The sequence below is a fragment of the Populus euphratica genome, unplaced genomic scaffold, assembly GCF_000495115.2.
Source record: "Populus euphratica unplaced genomic scaffold, PopEup_1.0 scaffold4.1, whole genome shotgun sequence".
In the NCBI taxonomy this organism is placed as follows: domain Eukaryota; kingdom Viridiplantae; phylum Streptophyta; class Magnoliopsida; order Malpighiales; family Salicaceae; genus Populus; species Populus euphratica.
Window position 1 is genome coordinate 2,012,804 of NW_011499859.1, and position 20,571 is coordinate 2,033,374.

General features: G+C 31.0%; 1 protein-coding gene and 1 long non-coding RNA gene across 2 annotated transcripts; one reads left to right on the plus strand and one right to left on the minus strand.

Moving 5' to 3' along the window:
• Window positions 1–9,494: 9,494 nt before the first annotated feature.
• LOC105124344 (homeobox protein BEL1 homolog) lies at window positions 9,495–13,259 on the minus strand. The gene is made up of 5 exons (XM_011024330.1): window positions 13,095–13,259; window positions 11,912–12,892; window positions 11,127–11,509; window positions 10,625–10,685; window positions 9,495–10,442 (listed from the first exon to the last, which is right to left on the minus strand). Exons 2-5 carry the CDS (start codon window positions 12,830–12,832, stop codon window positions 9,810–9,812), a joined length of 1,998 nt encoding a protein of 665 aa, XP_011022632.1. The 5' UTR covers window positions 12,833–12,892; window positions 13,095–13,259; the 3' UTR covers window positions 9,495–9,809.
• Window positions 12,825–13,450, plus strand: LOC105124343 (uncharacterized). Its single transcript, XR_842028.1, has 2 exons — window positions 12,825–12,903; window positions 13,099–13,450. It is a non-coding gene; the product is annotated as an uncharacterized LOC105124343 (long non-coding RNA).
• The last annotated feature ends 7,121 nt before the right edge of the window (window positions 13,451–20,571 follow it).

A 20,571-nucleotide genomic window follows, 5' to 3' on the forward strand; every position in this document is an offset into this window, starting at 1 on the left:
CCTACAGTATCTTGTTTCCCTTGGACAGAGCATATGGCATAAATAAACATAGGGAAAAAGTAATCTGTGACAGAAAGTTGACAAAGGGATCAATTTGAGCACAGCAGCATCATGTCCCCATGTGCATGCAATACATGGTGCCTTACCAAGTTCCATCAGAGATCAGATGGATCTCTTTAACTTGATATAACCATTTCTACCTCTCCAAAAAATAACTCTAGAATCAAGATGCTAGTGAAGCGTGAGGGTAGGAATGCAAATGGCAGCTGATTGGGTTGTTAAAGCCTCAAGGATAGCAAGGAAAGCTATGCCATAAACATTTTTTAAAAGTCTTGTGGAACTGGAACATAAGGCTACAGAGGTGGTTGGAAAGTCTGGTAAATGCTATACTTCCTTCTTTTTTTTCCTGAATAAAAACAAGTAATAAATAAATAAATAAAATGTATGGAATAATGGTTGCCGGAAAGTTTGGCCATTAAATATAATAGAAACCAAAAGATTTGAAGTTTTTATTGTTCATTTACCATAACTCTTCTCTTCATTTTCCTGTTGACGTTAATGTTCATAGCTCATTTTTCCTTTCAATTCCTTGAAATTGTAGCCTTCTTACATTTCAATCACCAATTTTAATTTCTTTGCATTTAGGTCCTTCCAACTTTTGTAGAACAGGAACATAATGATACAGAGGTCGTTGGAAAGTCTGGTAAATGAACATTTAATGCGGATAAAGAAATTTCCTCATGAACATTTAATGCGGATAGAAATATTTATTTTTTTATTGTGAATTTTTATATGATTTTTCTCACATTATACATTTTTTAATGTTTTACATCAAAATTATTGATTTATAATTTTTTAACTTGTTTTTAAGATTATGATAAGTTTTAATTTTAAAAATAATACTTCTAATAAAATAATTCATGCTTTTGTTGAAAGAAAAAAAGAAATCCATGAATATGAAAAAGAAGTTTTTGATTAGAGAGATAAATTTTTACAATGTATTTAAATTAATATTTTTTTTTTCTAATTTTTATTTTAACTGCCTTAATATTTCATTCAATAAACCATAATGCTAATAAAAATGTGTTTTTAATTAAAAAAATACATGAATGAAAAGAGAGAATTTTGATTGAAAAATAAATTTTTTCTTCATGGTTTGAATTATTTTTTTAAATGAATATTTATTTTTATGGCTTCACAATTAAATATAAAAATTTTAAAGTTACCCACGTAATTGGATAAAAAAATTATTATGTATATCTATTTTTCTCTACATTGAAGATAACCTTATTTTTAATTAGTATTAACAATTTTTTCTCTATGATTTAACAATTCATATATTTTTCAATTTCATTTAATAAAACACAAACACCGTCTTTTTAGTTTTTAGTTCTTAATTTAAAAGCCTTAACATATCCACAGCTCTAGAACCTTTTTCTCTCGCATTGCAAATTTACTTTTAACTCTACTCGTAGCATGATGGTGTAGAGTGCGGTGACCAGTAAGAAGCTTTGGATTCCTGTTTGACCCTTCAATCATGTCATCCATGGCATTTCCTTTTTCACTTTTAGTATTACTTTTATTAAAATAAAAATAAAATAAAATAAAGAGTGTGTGTATATATATTATCAATTTGATATATTTTTCAAATTAATTATTGTTTTATTTATTTATACAATCACATAAAAATAATCAAGCATTAATCTCTTAGTTGTTTATTAAAATTGGTTCACGATCACGTGAACCAATTTTAACAGGCGTGTGGGAATGGCCTTTTAGTGCCATAAATGCTTGGGTTTTTATTCATATAAAATTTAATTGGTGTTAATAATAATTTTTTATCTATAAGTTTATATTTTTTTTTATTAAATATAAACACCATTTTCCGTTTCTCAAACATAATTATCGAAGACGTTTTTTAAAGGCAACGCTTTTTTTTTTTTTGACGTGATAAATTAACTTTAGCATCTTATCTGCAGCGCTGTGCGAAATATTCTGGAATGGACATAGAGCTCACCACGGGTTCCCTGATGGACTGTTTGAGAATACATTTAATCTATATTTCTAAAAAATTTATTTTTTTTATTTTGTTATTAACATTTAATATAATTTATACATTTTAAATTATTTTAATATACTAATATTAAAAATAATTTTTTAAAAATAAAAAAAATTATTAATATATATTTCAACATAAAAAATTATTTAAAAAACAATCACCATCACATTATCAAATACGCGCTATTAGTTTGAAAAGAGACCGACAATTGAAATTTGATTTGGTATCGTGGCCCTAATCAAAATCGGTTAAAATTTAATGTTTTTAGTTTTTTGATATTAAGAATAAATTTTTAAAAATTAAAAATATATATTATTTAAATATATTTTTAAATAAAAAAATTATAAAAAGAAAAATCTATCACAATTTAAAAATAAAAAAACATTATATTGAGCATGATTGAGCCTCTCGGTCAAAGAAAGAGCCTCTAGCGGGGCGGGGGACCAGTTGATTCCTTATTTGTTTATTATTGACTCCTGTTGCTTCCGAAGGGCGCTTTTAAAATGGGCGCGGGTTTAGGAGTATTTTTCGCCGGAAGGATGGAAGCATAGAGATAACACTAAGTGCCTGTTGGATGGTGAGGACCCTTCTTTTTTTTCTTTTTTTTTATGTCTTGTTGATTCAATATCTTTTAATATTTTAAGCAGCATCTGGTTATCATTGCAGGAAAAAAAAATTTATAAAAACAAAATAAAAAAAATATTTAATAATAATATACAAGGTAAAATGATTCAATATATCTTACCTTATTAATGATAGATAAAATATAATATTATTTTTTAAATATAATTTATATTAAATATTAAAATTAATAATAGTATAATAACTTAAATTATAAAGTTAGAACAGGTCCTGGTTGATTAAAAGTTAAGATTTATTTAATGTTTTTAAAAAAAATATAAAAAAAATTAACTTAATCTAACTCAAATAAAAATTTATTCGATCCACAGTAAAAAACTTGTTAATTTAAAAAAATAATTCAATTAAAATAATATCATTCTAATTCTTAAAAAAATTAAAATAAACCTAAATTGATTCTCTGAACTCGTGACTAGAGTCTTGTCCTAAGTTGATTACCGGAATGAGTTTTAAAATTATAATAATTATTATTTTTATTATTTTATATTTTAGTTGAATAATTTTAAAATTAATTTTTTTTGCATGAATATTTTAGAAATTAAAAAAAAATAGATACATTAAAGATAAATTTATATCTCCTTCTATTCATGTTGTCTGTCTTTTTCTACACTGAAACAATAAACATACATTAACTTAATAATTTGATGTATTGATTGCTACTATGCGCTGTGTGCCACTTTGAGACCATGCATTCTTCTTCCTCTTCTTCTTTCCAGTGGAACCATGCATCTTGTTGAGGAATATATCACAAATCGAACCAGCACTAAAGTGACACAAACTAATCACGTGTTCTTGAAATTCAATATAGCCATAACACGCCAAAAGTGTCGGTCCAAAATTCACATAAAATATGTAAAATGTCAAACTACTTTTCCAACGTTGCTTTCTCTAAGAATTCATGTCCCATGATTGCAATAATTCCACCAGCTACCACCTCCAAGCTCCAATTGCCTTTTTAGACACCGCAATTTCTCAGGGTAGGTAAGATCTAGGAAGGAGAAGGGATCTTCAATTCACCGCCATGGTTTTCCCCGGAAAGCGCCCGGAGGAAGAGTTTTTCTCATTTCTCTCTTGTTGCAGAGAGGTGGGTCCTAGCTATTCCTTGATCGGTGGCCCATCTCTTGCACGAGCATCATCAATTATTGTACCAGCCCATTGATGATTTCAGTATCGGATCTCTGTCCCCTCTTGCTGTGAAAATTAACTGTATATTTTCGGGCATGATCAGTTGCAGCATAAATCCACAATAATGCATGGCGTCTTGTTCAAACCTTCTTTCTCATTAGTTATTCGATGAAGTGTGGTATAATTCTCTTGTAAGTGGATGGGTGATCCTTTTTGCTGGGGAGTTTTATGTCTCAAGCAAATCTCTCCAACGGGTCCGATTCATTTACAATACATGAACACTGTTTTGGGAGTAGATGAATGGCGTTTTTCCCAATTTGGTCCTCAAAATTTTATTTATTTTAAATTATATCCTTACAAGTTATATTAAAGACTCTATTTTTTTATATATTTTATAATGGGATGTAATTTAAATAAATTTATCCTATTGATATTTAAATTGTTATTCGATTATGGTATAGTCTTCAAATAATATTATATACGTTTATGATAACATGAATGGTTACCTTTTTAATAATTATGTATGAACTTATGTTTAGTTTTTTGAAAAACTTTCCTTATAAAACATTTAATGTGGATAAAATACGTAATTAATTATTTTCTTGTTGTAGAACTTTTATATGGTTTTTCTCAGATTCTATATTTTTAATAATAATAATAATAATAAGAGAGGTGGTTGCAGTGACAGCGGTATCAGTACTCGATTCGTAAAAAGAAGATAATATTGAGACTAGCTTTGATAAATTAAGGTAGCTTAGCATGGTAATTAACAGACTGCAGTAAAATAATAATAATGGGAGCACTACATTTTCGCTATTTTGAACCTTCCCTCTCGTTATACACTAGATAGAGAGGTGGTTCGTTCTATATTATGAACTGTAAAAAAAATATTCAGTTAATAATAGTATTTTTAAAGGAAAAAAATTCAAAACTCAAATTATTGATTTAAATAAGTTTGATAATTTTGGTTAATTTAATAATATCATTAAAAAAATAAAAATAAAAAAGCAAATGACCGGTAAAAAAAACTCTTGGATTATAGAGATATCCTATAAATATTATTAAAATATCTCAATGATCTCATTTAATAATAAAAAAAAATTAAATAAGAATAGAATAAATTTATGTTGAGAAAAATAAAAAAAAAACTTGAAGCTTAATTATCAATAAATTAAATGTTAAAAATAAATTGAATTTAAAAAAATAAAAAAAACTAACTTGAATCAATATACCAAACTCATGACCTTATTACAAAATCAGAATAATTCCGTATAGAAGAAACTAAATAAAGCAATGAAGGTTAGCTCTCAATACAACTAAATGATTAAAGACATTAGAAAAAAATTAATTACAAATACATTGAAAAAACATGAGTTAACTTGTTTTAACTCATAACTTTGGATATAATATTAGAGTTTAAAGGGAAAAGTAAGGAAAATCAATAAGTTTAAAGTTGAATAACATAGTATTGAATGATGTAAATAAAAAAAAATCAATTGGATACAAAAACTAAATAAAAATAAAATGATGATAGATAATTTTTTTTTTAAAAAAATAAACTTGAAAAGGCATTAAAAATAAAATAAATAACAATAAAAATAATGAAAACTAAGATTAATACAAATTCAAACTAACATGATACATTTAAATTTTTAAAGGCTTAACTCGAAATTCTAAGTGAGAAGAGAAAGAAGAAGAAGGGAAAGAAACAACGTCTATCTAAATAGAATCGGTGTGTCATCATGTATATATGCTTGATCACCAGGAAAAGAAAGTCGTGATACTTTCAAAATATATGCGGAAAATGATAGTTGGATGTGGGGAGATGTAAAATGTATCTTTTCAATAGTGTGTGTGCTGCACATGCTAATTATTTTTTAATTTGTATCTATGTTTCTTAAAAAAATAAATTGCTCTTTACATATATTATTTATAACTTAAATACCATGATGAAAATACTAGAAGTTAGTTTTAAAATCTTTTTTTTAAGGACAATGTACTTATTTAATTTTGCAGTCAAAAAGTTAAAAGAGAAAAAAAAATTTCTTTGACCCCTAGTTTTTAAAATTTTAATGGTATTTAAATTATCTTATTCTTCCTTTAAAATATTAGTAGATTAATTTGTCTCCAATTAATATAATAACAATAAATAGATTCTATGAAAAAGTTAAATAATTTTATTCAACAACAGCAAAAGTTTCAGTTCACATTTTCATTCCACTGTAGTATGCGCGGACACTTGGGTGCACGCACCGAAGCATTTTAATTTTAATAATTTGTAATCGTAATCGTAATAGTAATCGTAATCATAATCGTAATCTTACAGGATATCTTGTTTGATATCGAATAAAAGCGCTCCAAATGGATTTCCCGCCACGTACAAGCTTGACGTGAGATGCTGTAGAGGAATAAAAATACTGTGAGATACGGGCTGTGCATACGTGAATTGAGGTGCGACCAATAGAAAACCACCTGAATTGAAATTTTTCTAGGGTCACATCGACTGTAGGCTCTATAATTGAATTGTGAGCATACATTGGTCCACTAGGTACGGTCAGCCCCTTGAAAAGCCGATTTCAGATGTTGCATTATCGGCCTGGGAAGAGATTTCTTTCAAAGCTAGCCTCCTTGTTTTTTAGACTATGTTTTTTTATTGCAAGACAAAAAATAAAATGACAGACAAGAAAATCAAGATGATCAAGAGTGGGCCTGCATGTGGTCGGTGCATGATTACAGGCAAGAGAAATTTGTCCAGAACCCGGTTGGCATTTTCAAAACAAGGGGAACCGGGCCACTGTCCTTGAACACAGCCTTGGGCCTGTCGAAACAGCAAAATAAAATAAAAATCCTAGACTGTATCTAAGTCTCGGCTCAATAATTTGTAGAACTTTTTAGACTCCTGTTGATCTATGAAGCTGAGATGCCTGAAACAAGATGGTTAATTAAGTGGCCCAAACAGACTTGGACTGGGTTTAGATAGAGCTCCAACGTCCAAGCTCCAAGCCCGAGAGAAATTCTATATCCTACTTTTGGGCTCAATTATTGCTGGTGGTGGGATTATGAGGCCCAATATGAACCTGGTTAATTTTAGTCCTGCTTATGCTTTCAACACGATGGAAGAATATAGCTTGAAATATCAAACTTATGACACACACATATCGTTTATAAGTTGCAAAATATTTCATTTGGTCTTGTAAATTTTTTTATTTTTACATTATTTGGTTCCTATAGTTTTGAGTTTTTACTTTTTGGTATCAAATATTTTTATTATGTTTCAATCCTTAATTGCTGAGAAAGAAGAGAGAAAGCTGCTATTAAAAAAGAAGAGAAAAACACCAATCTTAGTATTAGTTAATTAGTCTTGGAGATGAGAGTTCAAATGATGTGATCTTGTACTTCAACCACGTCTAAAAATGTCTTTCATGGCCTGTATTGTTTTTTATTCTGTTTGATTTTTGCTTTTTAAACTAATTATAGCATGTTTTGGGGTTGAAAATAGAATTATTGAGCTTTTTATAATATATTTCAGGGTAACTTTAAATGAAAATAAATTGAAAGTTAGATTGAAAGGTGCTAAAAACTTTAACCTTTATGTTTTGATGATAAATTATCAGAGAATAATATAAATTATATTCCATAACTTTACTTAATAGCTTAATTTATTGGGTTTAGATAATTCTTTGACATGATATTAGAACCTTGATAATTAAGAGATCTCGAGTTTGAATCTTATTATCTTTATTTATTTGATAAAAATTAAGCATAGGGTAATGTAGGTCGATGTAAGTTTTAAATTTAAAAAGTATTCATTAAAAAATATATATTAAAAATATAATATAAATCATATTTTAAAATTTTATCTAATAACTTAAATTACTATATTATCACGTAAACTTTGCCTTCTGCTTTCCTGTGCTGGCCCTTTAGTCATGTGTTATTGCGAATAGGCTTTTGTTTAAGATCATGTGCACTTGGGCACCCATCACTTGTTTTGCCTAAATAAATGGGAGATGGTGATTTTACCATGCTGTGTTTTCTCTTATATCGCCATACCTCAATACTGTAATAATAAGCTGCTCGGCAAAGCTGAAATGCGCTGTTGGAGGTGTAGCAAAATCACCACTGTTAAATGACTTGTAGAGAAACTTTCCATCCATTACATGAATGGATCGATCCCACCAGCATGATCTGCAATTAATTAGTATAATAATTTAGCTAAGTTCTTCAATAAGGAGTTTCAAAGATATATAGATATTCACAAACAGTAGAAGGGACCCTGTACCTTCAATGCATGTGTGCGATATAAAAAAGAACATAATGCTTTTTAGCGATGTCACCTTCAGGATGAGTAGCCAGTTAGGCACACATTTTTCATAAGACAAGTAAATGATTGAAGCGTTACAGCATATAAAATGATAATCATCAGCGTCAGCGTCAAAGGTAATGCATGAATCACTAAAACCTTTCCCACTTTCTGTTTGAGCAAAAAGAGCATAAATTAACTGTTGTTTGCTTGATTTAATTAATGCTTTCATATGCGTAATTAAGTATTGTTTAATTAAAGCTCCCATATGCTTAATTAACTATTGTTTAATTAATTAATGCTCCCATATGCTTAATTAACTATTGCCCTATGCTTTTAGTAAAGTCGTTTGCAATGTTTGGTCACGCAGATCACCATGCTAATGTAAGTGCTGATGTTGTTTTTTAGCCCCCCCACCCCCCTGAGAGTTATGATGGCCTAACCTTTTTGGAAAATGCATTAATCGGTAATGCAAATTGTTCTTAATGGAGCATATATAACCTTCACGCATTTTGCCTAATCTTGCTCCTACACAGTTATATTTATGTAGCTCCTTAATTAATTAGCGCGTGATACAAAATTAAAACCATTGCTAAGAACTTTTATTACGAAATCAAGAATCGAGAAGGCCACTACTTGTTTTCCCACTGAAAAAAAGCTACTCATGTTGATTACCAGAACAAGTTCATGATCTTCAATCATGGGAATAATATTTAGGGCAGCAATTAATAAAAACCTTCCCCGGAAGAGCTGCGTTTTCCACTTGAAGGAGCATATAATCCTAGAAAATCCTCTAGCTATCACACCATGTCGAAAAGGAAGGTAAAAAAAAAGCACCTTTCCATCAGCAAAAGCAGTAGCCAAAGTGGACAAATCATTAAGCAAGCAATTCTTATGAGCATGAAAGATCACCTTCATGAAGATGAATTAGGGACCACCATGTATAGCAATTGTCTTAATCTCCAAAACCGAGGTCCAACCAAATTGAGTTGCTAACTTAATTTTGTCTAGCAAATAAAAAACAAATATCTAGCTATAATAAACCATTACAAAAAAAAATAAAAAATTGAAATCACCACTTAAACAAGAGCCAGAAATGATTCAATCACTCAGCTTAGATAATCATTTTGATCATGTTTATTTTTTATTTTAAAAGCATTTGAAAAAAATTATTTTTTTATTTTTTATTTTAAATTAATATTTTTTACTGTTTTTAGATTATTTTGATACGTGATATAAAAAATTATTATTAAAAAATAAAAATTTATTTTAATATATTTTTTAATAAAAAACATTTTGAAAAAATCACAACCACACTGCAAAAAGGAGGAGGAGACATCTACCTTCAGAAAATAAAACATGATAAAATTCTTGAAAAACTGATTCTACCCAAAAGAGTGAAGAAATACCTGAATTACCTTGCGTCGATCACATGCAATTCCAATTTAGCCTCTCATAAAAGAAACAAGTTCTTAATTTCCAATGCAAAAAAAGAAAAAAAAAAGGCCAAACTATTCTAGCTATGGAACTAATGTCCACAGTATTTTTAACTAACTAGGATAGCTTTATGTAGATACGTATGGAGTTTTTATCTACACCTAAAACTACTTGGCAACCATCACCATCCTTTAGTAAGAACTCCGGCAATATCCCCACCGAATGTCCGATCAAGCAATTTTTTTTTCATCCAGCCATGTCATGCAGTAACTGAGCTCCCATCAAATTCCTGTAAGGCAAATTCTGTCCTTCACCATCTAGAAGTGAGTATTGGACTGGTTGGCAATCTTCAATATGGTCTCTATGGTAAAATAGAGAACTTTGAGAGGCAGGAGAGAATGCTAAGCTCACTCCGCTCCCTCCATGCTGTTGCAACCCTAATGTCAACGACACTCCACCACCACTATTGAAGTTCTGGTTACTAGCACTATCATTAGCATAAGAAACCCCACCCGCCGCGTGATGATTGTAAGATGAAAAATCCAAATCCATACTACCAAAGTTTCCAAAACTCTGTTGTTGGTGTTGCAAGTGGTGGCTTTGAAATGATATGGTGCTTTTATTGGTGCCGTTTTTATCTGGGTTAGAGATAATGGAAGACAGGCATTCAGAGTCAATTCGAATGAGATGGTCCGGTGTCGGTTTTTGATCTGTTGAAGAAGGATTTTGATTAGGCCGGCCATTGATATTTTCATCAAGATCAGTGACTCCATCCGAGGAGGCCATGTTATTGTCTTGCTCCTTTGTTTCTTCTAAATACATCTCTTCCACCATAGGTTTCCATAGCCTCACTCTTGCATTGATAAACCAATTGGATACCTATTGAAAGACGTAAGAACAAGAGGCATCATATAATTAATTTAATATCATACACATAAAAATATTATAATCACATTTGAGATCATATGAGTAAACTGTGGATCCTATGAAGATATGCCCCATCGATAATATAGATTAATTCATGTAAGATTAAAATAATCTATAGAGAGATGTGGACGTGCCTGGCTTCTCGAGAGACCAGTTTGACGGGATAAAATATGTTTATCAACATCACTTGGGTACCTGCAAAAGGTTTGCCATGAAAAACATGGAGGTTAAGCTTGATGTGAGGCTAGAACAACATGTGTATGTTACTTAACTCCTCTTGCGTGTGTGAGTGAGAGATATGGGTCCTATGCAATAGAATCAAATCCACGCAAAAATTTAAAATATGTACATAGAATGAGAACTAAAATGATTGAAATAATATGAAAAAAAAGGAAAAAAAAAAAAGAATCTGATGGAGGTGGGTAGAGACTAAGAAGGTATTTGAAAGCAAAATGATTGAGACCATTCTTAACACTTAACTTATGAAAGAAGTTACTGGGGCTATAACACAACAACATGTGTTGTATTTTGTTTTTTTTTGCAGAAAACCTTGATTCTTTCATTAAATCTACTTTGTAGTGTAGTTATATAGACACTAAATTTTGCAGAAGCTCAAAGATAGAGAGAGATATTTACGGATGGAGAAAATGCTCAAACAACCACGCTCGAAGAAACGACACAGATCTTTCGGGAAGGCCTCTTTGAGGTCTCCATGGATGGCTCTCCATCATGCCCATTTGTTGAAAAGCCCTTTGTTGCCTTAAAGCTTGATCAAGAATCTTAAGCCTTGGAGTTTCACCTTTTGTTGTACCTGGTGCAACAGGATCTTTCTCCCCCATAGCTTTCTTTGTTGCATGAATTTGTTCCACAATTCCATCTCTTAAACATCTGAAGTGCCTTGACATGGCTTTAGATGCTAAAGCTGAGTAGACTGACGCAGCTCCAGTACCTGCCACGGCTTCAAAGGATGACACCATAGTTTTCATTTGATCACAGTAGTGCCTGTATCTTCTATCCACCTAAAAGAAAAAAAGAAACAGATAGTGATATATGTGAAAATTGAGTTGTTAGCTTTTATTAGCCATTGAAAATACGAGTTTCATCTAGGATGACTACATACAGAAGGAGAGTAATAAGATGAAAACAAAGATGCCATGAAAAGAAGATAAAGGAATCGAGGTTTCTGAAAGTACATAAAAAGCTTGAATTGTCATGATGGGGGCATTAAAGACGAGGCCCCAAGTCGCTAAATTAGTTCAGGAACAACTAATCAACAACAAGAGTAAAATTTTCAATCTTTCTTGTCAGTAATAAGGTACAAGAAACATGTTGCTGTGTCCTTTTTATCTTTGTCGAAAGGAATAACGAAAAAGATAGGATCTTTATAAACTTTAAAACAAGGAGTTCACGAACATATATACCTCTTCCAGCATTGAAAGCATCTTTGTCTTTCTCTTCTGCAATTCAATGAATTGAAGAGATTCAAGAGATTGCTTTCTTGAATAACTTCCATTCTGATCATCATCCCACTGTTTAGGCTTGTGTGGCTTTTGCTTTAGCGCATCACCTTGCTTTGTCCGAATATTACAGAACTCATTCAATAGGTCCTGTACAGGACCCAAGTACTTTGAGTTCCTCAGCTGAAACTGCGCTTGATGATGCAAATTTGCAGCTTTTGTCAAAAAACCATCCTGCATCATCTGTTGCTGTATATTTGCTGGAGATTTGCCAAAGAACCTCATTTCTTCTTGTGAATTATCTTGATTCTGATGAGTAGGGGTGTGTCTTAGTTCAAAAGAATGTAAACCAATACTGGAAGGGTTGCTTGGGCACAGAGAGAGTGAAAGACCTTGACTTGGCCTCTCATTTCCTTCACATGGAAACACACATGTCAACGAAGAATCATCAACAAGCAACCTGTTTTCTTGCCAAGGAGCTGAGTGATCAGCCCCAACCATTAGATTCTCATTACTTGCCTCAGAAATTCCAGTTGAGAAATCAGGTTTGCTGAATTCATGTTGATAAAAATCACCACTTGTCGATTCATGAATCGTCTTTGAAGAAGAAGGACCACCAGGGTGGTGGTTGTTTGCTGGTTTGTTAAAGAAACCTTTCCACATGACAGAGTTACTGTCGCTTTGTTGGTGCTGTAGATTCTTTGAAAACCCTATCATCTCCATACCTGTAGTCAAGTTGAAGATCTCCGGATTGGATTCAAATCCTTGGATCTGATTCCCAAGATGGGTTTGGATTGTTGGGTTACTCGATGAAACATCTGGGTAACAAAAACTTCCTGAAGATACCATGTTCCTCGACTTATCTTCACACTGTTCTCTAGCCATGTATCCCCAAGAAGTTTCTCTTCTTTATATTGCTGTTCCCTCTTTTAACCGATGTTGATTCTGCAACTACAATTTCATGATCAAGATTCACTATAATAAGAGAACTCAAAGAAATCATAGCACTAAAACACAGTTACAAGTATCATAAAGCAAGAGCAATCAACGAAATTGCCATTTTTTTAATACCCAACTAAACCAGAAAAAGAAAAGAAACAAATGGAGAACTGTAATTTTTTTATGCTAATTTAAGAGGAGACTTTACCTACTTAAGGAAGAAAGAGTGGCTGTTTTTCAAGAATCAATATACAAGAAGAGGGTTTGTGCTGCTCAGTGGTGGAGATTTGGTGGGGGAGACAGAAGAAGAAGAAGAAAAAGAAGAAGAAGAAGGTGATGATTTATGATAAAATGGAGGTAGCCAAAGGGAGGTAAAAAGCCTTCCTTTTTTTCAGTCTGCTTCTCTTAATAAGCCAACATGGCATGCCATGAAATGAAAGCAAAATCTAGGAAGAAGAAAAAAGATCAAATATACGTTCTCTGGAATAGAAGATCAGATAGAAGTGATGATGACCCTCTAGCCACGATCATCATTTGATATATGCCTCTCTCTCTCTCTCTCTCTCTCTCTATCGCTATAGCTAGCCCAAGTGGGTCAATGCAGCAAGGTATAAATACATCCAAAATAGACTTCTCCTAGTAAGAAAACCATATAATTCCCTCAATTATTTCACACCAACCAAATAAAATATGACCATAACCAGGAAAAAATAATATATCCTAAAATCATTGTTTTATAGTGAAAAAGTTATATATATATATATATTGAACTCCTCTGCTTCACTGATGACACATAAACCAGGAGCCATAGAAAGAAGCAATCGCCCTTTGCCTGCTACACTAACTACAAGCCGCCACATGACTTTTTCTTTTGCTTGCTTTAATTAATTACTTTTTTTTAATAAAGCCATACCATTAACCTACGCCATATATTTGCTGTTTTTTAATGGAGTTTTACTATCTATATTGTAAAATATATTAATTAATTTTTGTAATTATTTTATAACAAATTCATATCACAGCTCAGGTTATATTAGCGCGCGTGACAAGTAAAAAATCACAAGTTCACGTACTTATTTTCAAAATTTTAACAAATAATCTGTCACTTTTTTCTTCAAATACAAGTAATGAGAGGTAGATGAAAAAAATAAAACATTTTAGGTGTTTGTGCTCGGTTCTTTGCTGGTTTTTTTTTTGTACCCTGAAAAATCTTAATAGATTCATTTTTTTTTTAATTTTGAGATGGTTTATAAATTTTTATTAAAATTTTAATAATATCTTTTCAATTATTATGTATCTGGTCTAAAAATAATAATACTAATAATTGCTAATGAAAATTTTACTGAAATGGGTTGTAACCTAATTTGAATTAATTATAGAGCTAGGATGCAATCATAACCCATTGAAGCAAACATTGAATTGAATGGTACTAATTTATACTGGAGGTTATTAGTTTTTTTTCTTTGAATATATTATTTTGATATTTTTTTATTATTTTATTTTAATAATTATATATATATATATATTAAAAGATACATAACACTTCCAATTAAAAATATTATGTTGGTTAAAATAAACAACAAGTATGTTGAATGGAAAAATTATTTTTATAAAAAAGTAATTGGAAACAACTATATTTTTTGATATAATAATAATGTAGAAATATTTCCCCAGACCTGAATTTCTTTTTTATGGGGCACATACAAGCTAAAATACTACTAATCCCTCCATTATTTGCTAGCCCTGGCCCATACACATAGGCATATAATTCTATAATTCATTTGGAATGCATCTAGATTTCATTTTTCCAGTTCGTTATAGAATTTCATGAAATAGTCTTATATGACTTGGAAAGCATGTGCTATTTATTTTTTGAAACAATCTACTAGAACACCACAGGATATAGAACTTTTGATACGAGCAATTCTCCTCCATGACTGGATTATATATAAAGACATGATGAGATCCCAAGAAAAAGAGAGTATTTTTTTTCTTCGAAAAGTACCTAGAAATACCGGTAGTCATATCATATGAAAAGATAAATGAGTAAAAGGAACACGGACCCCTAAAAAACAACTTATTTAATTCATAGTATAGTATAAAGAAATCTTCGCAGTTCTGACGAATCCCAAGAAACTATTCCGAAGTTGGAGTTAGGTCGAGGCTTTTTCAGATGGGTTTCAGTGAGACTTATGCGCGGAGAGCCTCTGGTCCTGTCTCCGAAGGGGGCCTGAATTTTGTATGTGCTGCAATAGGTTCGTTTATACATGGCCGAAAAAACTCCGAAAGGAGTTCTAAGAGAGAGAATGGAATGAAAAGAATGGATGCGACTGCTGGAGTGGAGTGGTGGTGGTGGTGGTGGTGGTGGTGCCAAAAAATTTGTTCCCATAATAAGGGACTGTGGTGAGGGAGAAAGAGATGTGGTGGTCCAATGTTTCCACATTTAATCCCCTAATTAATTGCTCTAATAAAGTATCCCACCCATTTCCCTCCCTCTCTTTCTCCATTGCAAGGGGGGACCGTCACCTTTTCTCTCCATCGATCATCATCAAATATGCCCACCTCCCACGCGCGTCCGTGTCTTGCTTGTCTAACCACAGCCTATTTCTCAATTGCAATTTTTTTTTTTTGAGGTAAAAATTGTGTTCAACATCATGAATAAGATCATGTGTATAGCTTTGATATGTGATTATAGGACATAAATCCTAAATTAATGCGTCTTTAACGAAGAATAGAGATATAATTCTTTAATATTCAAAATGAACATACTTATTGTATCAAATTGATTTTTTTATAAAAATCACAATTGTATTGAATTCAATGTTCTTACAAATTAAACTTTAGTATTTGTAAAATTTCTAAGTTTATTTTACATGTTATGCATACATTATGTATTCCATGATTTTTGCATGAGTTCGAAATACGAGGAGGATACATAAACTAAGAAGAGTATCAATCACCATCAACACTAATTTATTTTTTTTACTACACGAATTTTTTTAATGGCAATGAAAACATAAATTATTTATATCAAGATTATTTGAAAGATGAATTCTTATTTGACAATTAAGAATTCGTGATTTATGTAAAGATTATATTACCTTTAAAAATAAAATTTATTATAAGATTGATCGAGGGTAATTTAGTGTTTTTACATTTTAAAAGTGTAATGTAAAAACTATCATATCCTTAAAAATATAATTTTTTAAACCTGTAACTAGTGATATTTTTATATTTTTAAATTATTTTTTTATTATTAATTAAGAAGTTGATTTTGGTGTGATTTTGTCATTTTACATATATTGATGTTATTTTTTTATAGTGTGGAGCGTATACATAACGGCATAATGGTTGGATTCTAACGATTTTTTTATTTTTTTATTTTTTCTATTTTATTTGTTAAAATATAAATATATTTTTTATTTAATTTTAATTTTATTTTTATATTTTTATATTTTTTTTATTTTGATTGATTTTGTTTATTTTTACATTGAAAAAAAATATTTCAATCTGCAGTCATAATGAGGACCTCCTTTCTAATGATGGGATAATTCCGTTGAATAAACACGTGTGTATACGCATTTCTAATACACGCCCCTAAGGTGAGAGTTGGCGAAGAAACTCTCACAAGCTTTAATTTTTGTCCGTTAAAAGTTGGTGGTCCTGTAACCCAAGCTTTCTCCGCCGCTTGCCAATTTTCTCTCTGCCACTCTCTCTCTCCGTCTTTAACTCTGCAACACTATACTGCACTAAATTACACTTCTTGCTTACATCAACAATTCGGTGCGCTCTCTGCTTGCACTTTTATTTACTTCTTTTTTTGGAGTTTATTGGGACTCCAGCATATAATTTTTTTTAAATAAAATAATATGGTGTGAAAAATATTAAAGAAAATAATATACTTTAAAAAGTTGTAAATAATATACGTGATTTATGAGTAATAAGCGTCATACACTATCATTTCAATTTGCTAATTTACTGGACAAAAGATTTAATAAAATAAAATAAAAAAGAAAAAAAAATCATTGAAATGCACCGAAACTTTAATAATAATAATACCATTAATATTATTGATAAGATTTTGATGGGACCAATTCACTAATATTAAGGATGACCACTAATAGTGATTAGAGTGAGACATCTGAGCGGTCTAAAAACAAGTGAGTTATGACAATTTAAACGTCTTGTGTAACCCACTTCGTTCATCATTTGTGGCCTTATTTACTGTTATTGAATTCATCTTGTTGATATATTTTCTATGATACCAATGATTTCGACATCATAACTTCTAAACATCTCTAATATCTTTTTATTTTTACTTTTACTTTTCTCATTCTCCTCTCTCTTCATAAATTGCAAAGAGAAGATAAGAGAAAAAAAAATGACTCCATATACACAATGAAATTTCAATGAAGATACCATTAATATTATAAAAAAGATCATGAGAAGATGAATCAAATGACACAAAATAATCCATTCATGTGATCCACTCTTGTTACCATTGATGATCTTTTTGGGTATTGTCAGATTCATTTAATCGAAATCTTTTTAACAATACTAGTAATATCATTATCAAAGTTTAGGTATGTTTTTAAATTTTTTCTCTTTTTTTTTTTGAAAAATTTTGAGAGTCACGTGTAATACTTGTGACTTGTAAATTATAAATATTATTTATAATATTTTAAAATATACTATTTTTCTAAATACCTTTTACATTGTATTATTTTATAAAAAATTTATTATGTTAAAAAAAAACTCTGTTTTTCTCTTGCTTAAACTGCACCGATTGCGCATCTTATCCATCAGCAATACGCAGGAGTTCAGGTTCTGCTGTAACTTTCATTGTCTCTTATATGTGAATGGCGATTTTTTTTTAACCGAAGCCAGAAAGCGAAAAGGTGTATATTTTGTTTGTGATTCGGTGGGATTTTTTTCCAGGTAAATTAGCACCCACAAAATTCGGGGGGTTAAAAGCAACTGTGAAAGTCTGAGTCTCATCACTATATGTCACTAGCTGCAGTCTGTGTTCTTCAAATGTTTTTGAAAATTGTGATTGTAGGTCTTACAACGGCTACGTTTTGCTGAACTAATAGAGTGGTCAATCATCGTTTTTTTTCTTGGGCCCATCGAACCAAAGTGGATATTTTGATTTTTTAAATATTTTTTACAAAATATATTAAAATATTTTTTTAAAAAATTATTTTTAATATTTACACATTACAACTATATAAAAATATAAAAATATTTAAATAATATTTTTTAAAAATAATATTCAAAATATAGTTACAAGTAGTAACTACAGTGAGAGCTGTTGTACAGGCAGCATAAACCACAGGAAGCGCAGGTTGTACCTAGCACTTTTTTTTAGACATCAAGGCTATGTTTTTGATAAACTTGTGCCTGAAATTAAATCCTTTTTAAAAATTATTTAAAGGATATATTTTTATATTAATCTGGTATATTGAAAAGAATTTAGTAATTTTCTTGGATGTTGATTCCAATATTTGAACCTAGAAAATAGAAAGCAAGAAAACCTACTTATTCACTGGATCAACCTCTTAAGTTTGGGTTGAACCCAGCTAGGGATACAAGCTGGGAGTTTGAAAACAAATTAAGAAGAAGTAAAGCCCTAAAAAATAGTTTGTAGTCGAATGTTTTTTTTTTTTAATGGGGATTTGTTTGGATTGGTGATTATGGTTCTGATCGTGAGATTATATATGGTTGTGGGTCCATGGAACAAGGTGTTCTTTTTGGCAGTACGGTGTCAGCAAGGGCGGTAGGGTTAGGTCAGCCTGCGTTCGATTAATAACTCATTTGGAGGTACGGTGTCTGACTGTTTGGGATTGAGGTTAATTAATCAACGGCGCCCTTTTTTGTGTTCTGCAATTGGATACAGGCTGATCACTTTTTATTAGGATTTTGGTTAACGGGCGACGCAGGTCACTTAGGCACCCGAACATATTAGAGTGTAATATCGATCCATGCAATGTTACTTGTCATTATAAATCCTCTGTCATCAAAGTTTAGCTAGACGTCTGCGTTTAAGAGGGCAAATATATATATTGGCTCTAAAATATGACCATCAAGTTGAAGACAAAACGAAAGAAAAGAAAAATAAGTGTTCAAGAGCAAGAAGTTGCTCGTCGAACTGGTCTAGGGCTTGCAAAAAGAGGATGCGGTTTATCGTTGTCTTTTTCCTGCAATGATTAAGAGCTTTCGATCGTATATTCTACTCAGTTTTCATGGCAAGACTTCAAGAAATAAAATAAACTAGTTTATTGTCATCTTGCTTTGAGTTTTTAGGGAATGCGAAGCAAAGAGAGGTTGAGATGTCCAATTGCTTTGATAGGAAGTAACGGTATATATATTTCGGATTTAAAATAAATAAAAATAAATAGAGGGCACTGTTTACTGCATGTCCCACTTTGATGCTCGTTTGTTGCATGTTTAATCTCCAGCCATTTGTTTCTTTCATTTACAGGACAAATATCCAGCTCATACTGAAATATGATGCTTTCCACAATTATACATATGCTGGGACTGTTCTCATGAAATGAGGACTATTGGAGTAGCACTATGCCTTATCTGGTCCAACAAACCATCATATACTAGTATAACCAAGGACAAACATGATGTCCTAGAATTAATTATAATGTCTGTGATTACAAATTCTTATTGTTTTCCTCTGTTTTTTTTTTTTGCTCTCTCTTTTAGAACATAATCATCACAGCACAACCCTGCGGCGGGTAGGTTCATGCATGTGGGGCGACACTGTTTATCAGAAGTTTCAGAGCCTATCGATCATACGATAATCTTTTTTAATATATGGTTGAAGATTTGGATTATTAATGCCGCCAATAAAAATTATAACTCCACATATATTATTTTTAATTATGTCAAACCAAATGACATAAAATTAAATTATTCTTACATGATCTGTATATAGAGAAGAGGGGAAACACTATGCGTAGTACTCTAATGTGTTCCAACTTTTGTGGGAGTTATTTTAATTTGGGATTTGCTAGTGTGCTTAAATGTAACTCTCTCTAGCTATATATATATCTTGATTTTAAACTATGTTATTTGGATTTTGTACTCTGTGTGTGTGTGTGTCTATATATATATACAGTACAAAATCCAAATAACATAGTTTAAAATCAAAATGTTATTTATCTTCATATATATATAGCCTTTAGATCAAACCAACATCAAGATCGAGGATACAAACGATGCTTTCGCAGCAGGAACCAATTGCATTAACTAACAATGCCAGCCATCAAACAGAGAGTGCAGATCCTGAGGGGCAGTTAAGAGACAAAAAGAAAACGCATCCTTAAAAATGTCAAGTGAAAGTGAAAGAAGGATTTCATATTCCAAACCGAAAACTGCTTTTATTGCTGTTGGTTTCAGAAGATGGAAAGCGGTTTTTCTTTTTTTTCTCAATTAAACAACTATATATTAATTATACCCCCGTTGATTTGGATGTGTACCTCTAGCTAAAAAGTATATGCTGGTTACAATTCTTTTAACCTTTTAGAGGGATTTTAGACCGGTTATATGCTATTATTCTAACCGAGACCATGCCTGCCTTCACCATATTCTTAGCCTCACAATTTTTTTTTATTAAGTTTTAACGGGAAATGATAGCATGAGAAATAAACACAATTATATTCAAATTATGAATT